The sequence below is a fragment of the Monopterus albus genome, unplaced genomic scaffold (assembly GCF_001952655.1).
Source record: "Monopterus albus unplaced genomic scaffold, M_albus_1.0 scaffold351.1, whole genome shotgun sequence".
NCBI lineage: Eukaryota > Metazoa > Chordata > Actinopteri > Synbranchiformes > Synbranchidae > Monopterus > Monopterus albus.
The window spans coordinates 52613-56008 of NW_018128231.1; the positions used below are offsets into that span (position 1 = coordinate 52613).

The window sequence follows — 3396 nt, forward strand, 5'->3', positions numbered from 1 at the left end:
TCGGTTCAATATGGCGGATATTACATAGGGGGTTAAACTTCGAGTTTAGATTTTATATTGTTTATTTATTACACTTTATCTGACGAAATAAACAAAGTCTGAGGAATTATTTGTTTGATTTGAGCTCGTTAAAACCTGCAGTGTGTGCGTGTAACTGACAGCTGATTTATCAGGTAGGAACTGGAGAAATGTTGGTGGTGAATGCTCGTGTTTAGTCATAAATATTTAACGTTTATCATTAAAGTCAGTTTGTTTTCGTTAACTTTAAACGGACTCGAATATCTGTTGAAATTGGGATTAATTAATGCTTAACGTGTTGGTCTTTGTTGATTTTGTTTGACATCACGTTTTGTTTTATGTAACGTTAGCATGTTTTGTTTTTGTCTAGCAGTGTTTTTATGTGTCTGTATGTGTAATCCTTATGACATTATCTTAAAAAAGGCTATAGCTACGTAAATAACGGTTATTCGCTTTAGGATTAATCCACAAATTTTTCCAATTAATTGTATATGCAAAATGACACTAAATAGTGAAAAACGCCTGTTTTATTCCCACAGCCAAAGGTAACAGAATCTTCAGATGTTTTGTCTGACCGACAAAATGCAAAGATATTCAGTTTACTCCGATTTTAGACAAAGAAAAGCATCAAATCCTCCTCCTGAGATAGTATCAGGCCAAAGAACCTGTGATGTTAATCAGATTAAATAAAGCAGTAGTTTATGATGCTGTTGCTGTATTATTTTCGTCTAAACTTTTTTTTCTTGCTAAAAATATATATACATGCAGAATAATACACAGTGAAAATGAAATGATGACATTATGTTATATCACAGAATGGCTGTTTGTGTTGACAGCAATGTGACTTTACTCAGGAAGGAACGGATGAACCATTTCTGCCCTGATGATGGAGTCCCTCTGATCAGATCTTGGTAGAACATCAGAGCCATGGAGAAGTTTGGGATGAGTTTTGGGGGTGGTCCCAGCAGGAAGGAGCTGTTGGACGCCATAGAGTCCCAGAAGAAGCAGCTGGTACAGTACCAGACCCGTTTCAAGGATGTGGTCCGGGCCTACAGGAGTCTTCTAAAGGAGAAAGAGGCTCTGGAGGCCAGTCTAAAGGTCCTGAGTGTAACCCAAGAGGTGGACCTGAAGTATCAGGGCCCGGACACCTCCTCCACCACCCCAGACCTCCCAGAGGACGGCTGCTCACTGCACAGTGAGGATAGCATGGACACAGCTGCATCTGTAGACACACCTAATGAGACCACCAGAGGGGATCAGTCTGAGGAAGACCAGGGGGAACCGGGAAGAAAATCTAGCTTATTGGTACTTTTTCAAATATTTACTGATGAAAATGTTGCAAAGAGTGAACATATTTGATAGCTGCTGATGCTCTGTGTAGCTGGTTTCAAAAGGTATGATTCACCCCAGAGTATCGCTCAGTATATATGTGGCACAGTATTTTAGTCTTCATTCAAATAGAATACATCACAGTACAGCAGAACGTGTCCACCTTGTTCTTCCTTCCTTTAGGTGGGTGACTGTGTTTCTGGCCCAAGTAAAGCAATAAAAATAAGCATTAGTAAATATGTTCACATTTACTTTGACAAACAAAGGATAATAATCACCGTTATTTGGCCAAGTATGTTACACACAAGGAATTTGTTTCCGGTACAGAACCGAGGCAGCCATTTGCAGTGCCAACTCACACTGATGGCTCTAACTATTGGGGGCAACTTAGGGGTTCAGCGTCTTGCCCAAGGTCACTTCAACATGTGGACTGCAGGCACCAAGATTCGAACCCCTGACCCTCCAGTTGGGAGACGACATGCTAAACAGCATGTGTATTTACTACAGCTTAATGCTGTTTAGTTTGTCACCTAAAACAGGACAAACGTGACTAGACAGTGACAGGGATGGAAAGAAGCAATTAGAGTGTAACAAATTCAACAACTGTGATAAGCGTGCAACAAGTGTGATGTGGGCATGCAAAAATGTGATGCTCCAGCAGCAGTTTAATGTGATAAAGAGCAGATGTGTCTGATGCTTCTTCCTGCAGACCCTGAGGTCCGAACTTGAGGTTGGCAGCTCAGAGAGCAACAGTGGATGGGTGGAGCCTCAGCATTCAGCCATTCCGCCTCCCTCCATGGAGGTGGAGCGTCGAGTCGCCCAGATGAAGAGCCAACTAAGCACACTCACCAGCGCCCTGGCCACAGTGACACAGGAGAAATCTCGGATGGAGGCAAGTTTCCAGGCCGACAAGCGACAGCTGAAGCAGGAGGTGGAAGAGCTGCAGGAACAGCTGGCTGCTGTGACAACACAGCAGGAGGTGGAGCTGCACAATCTGCAGCAGCAGCTTGCCGAGAGTCGCGCTCGCATCATCACGCAGCAGCATGAGAGGGAGCAGGAGCAGGGAGACCATGTTCAGCAGCTGCGAGAGCTACAAAGGATCCTGCAGCAGGAACGAGACCTGCGTCAGGATGCAGAGCTCCGCCTACAGGACGCCAATACCACACTCCTGATAACATCACAGGCCGTGGACCGGGAGGCGGAGTTTGAAGCTCACTTGAACCAGGTGAAGGAAGAGAGAGATGTGCTGAAGAGAAGGCTGCAAACTGCTGAGGAGGAGCAAAAGAAACCTGATCCCAGAGTGCAACAACTGCAGCAAGAATTGACAGAGATGAAAACCCACTTCCAGCAGCAGATCCACAATGAGTCAAGGAAGGTAAGACTGAAACCAAAAAGAACTGAAACCAGGTCTGTATCGATTAAAGCAGGTCCACATTAAGACCAGAAAGGGTTAGGGTTAAGACAGAGATCAGACTGAAACTGGGGGTAAGTTTCAATTCCCTTATTTGCCTCCACACGTCCCTCATTTGGGTCTTGTCCTTGTCTCTCCTTGTTGAGCTACTGTAATTCAATTCAGCTCAATTCAGTTCACAACAAAAATCATCTTAAGGCACTGTACATAAAGAAAAACCCTGGACAGATTGATTTGGCTGGTAGCACCAGAATTTTTGGATTTCTGATAAAGGGGCATGTTTGTTCTTTTAAGGACTTCATCGAAGGATATGCTCATGTATCCTCGCTCATGGGTCCTCCAGCAGCCTCCTTGCTCCAAATCAAATCAAATTTTATTTGTATAGCGCCAAATCACAACAAAAGTCATCTCAGGACACTTTACAAAGTAAGGTCTAGACGTTACTGTTATCAATATTATTACATAGGGAAAACCCAACAAATCCCCCTTGAGCAAGCACTTGGCGACAGTGGGGAAGAAAAACTCCCTTTAACGGAAGAAACCTCCGATAGACCCCGGCTCTTGGTGGGCGGCCTTCTGCCTCGACCGGTTGGGGTGAGTGGATAGAGGAGAGACAAAAGAAGAAAAGCAACAAGACA

At 44.2% G+C, this 3396-nt stretch overlaps 1 protein-coding gene across 1 annotated transcript in view; it reads left to right on the forward strand.

The window, feature by feature from the left end:
- Positions 1–3396, forward strand: part of gcc1 (GRIP and coiled-coil domain containing 1) — a 5892-nt gene continuing 2496 nt past the window's right edge. Inside the window, exons 1-3 of the mRNA XM_020625296.1 lie at positions 1–173; positions 855–1323; positions 2057–2722. Coding sequence (XP_020480952.1) covers positions 946–1323; positions 2057–2722 — 1044 coding nt within the window. The 5' untranslated portion in view covers positions 1–173; positions 855–945. The remainder of the gene's footprint in view (positions 174–854; positions 1324–2056; positions 2723–3396) is intronic.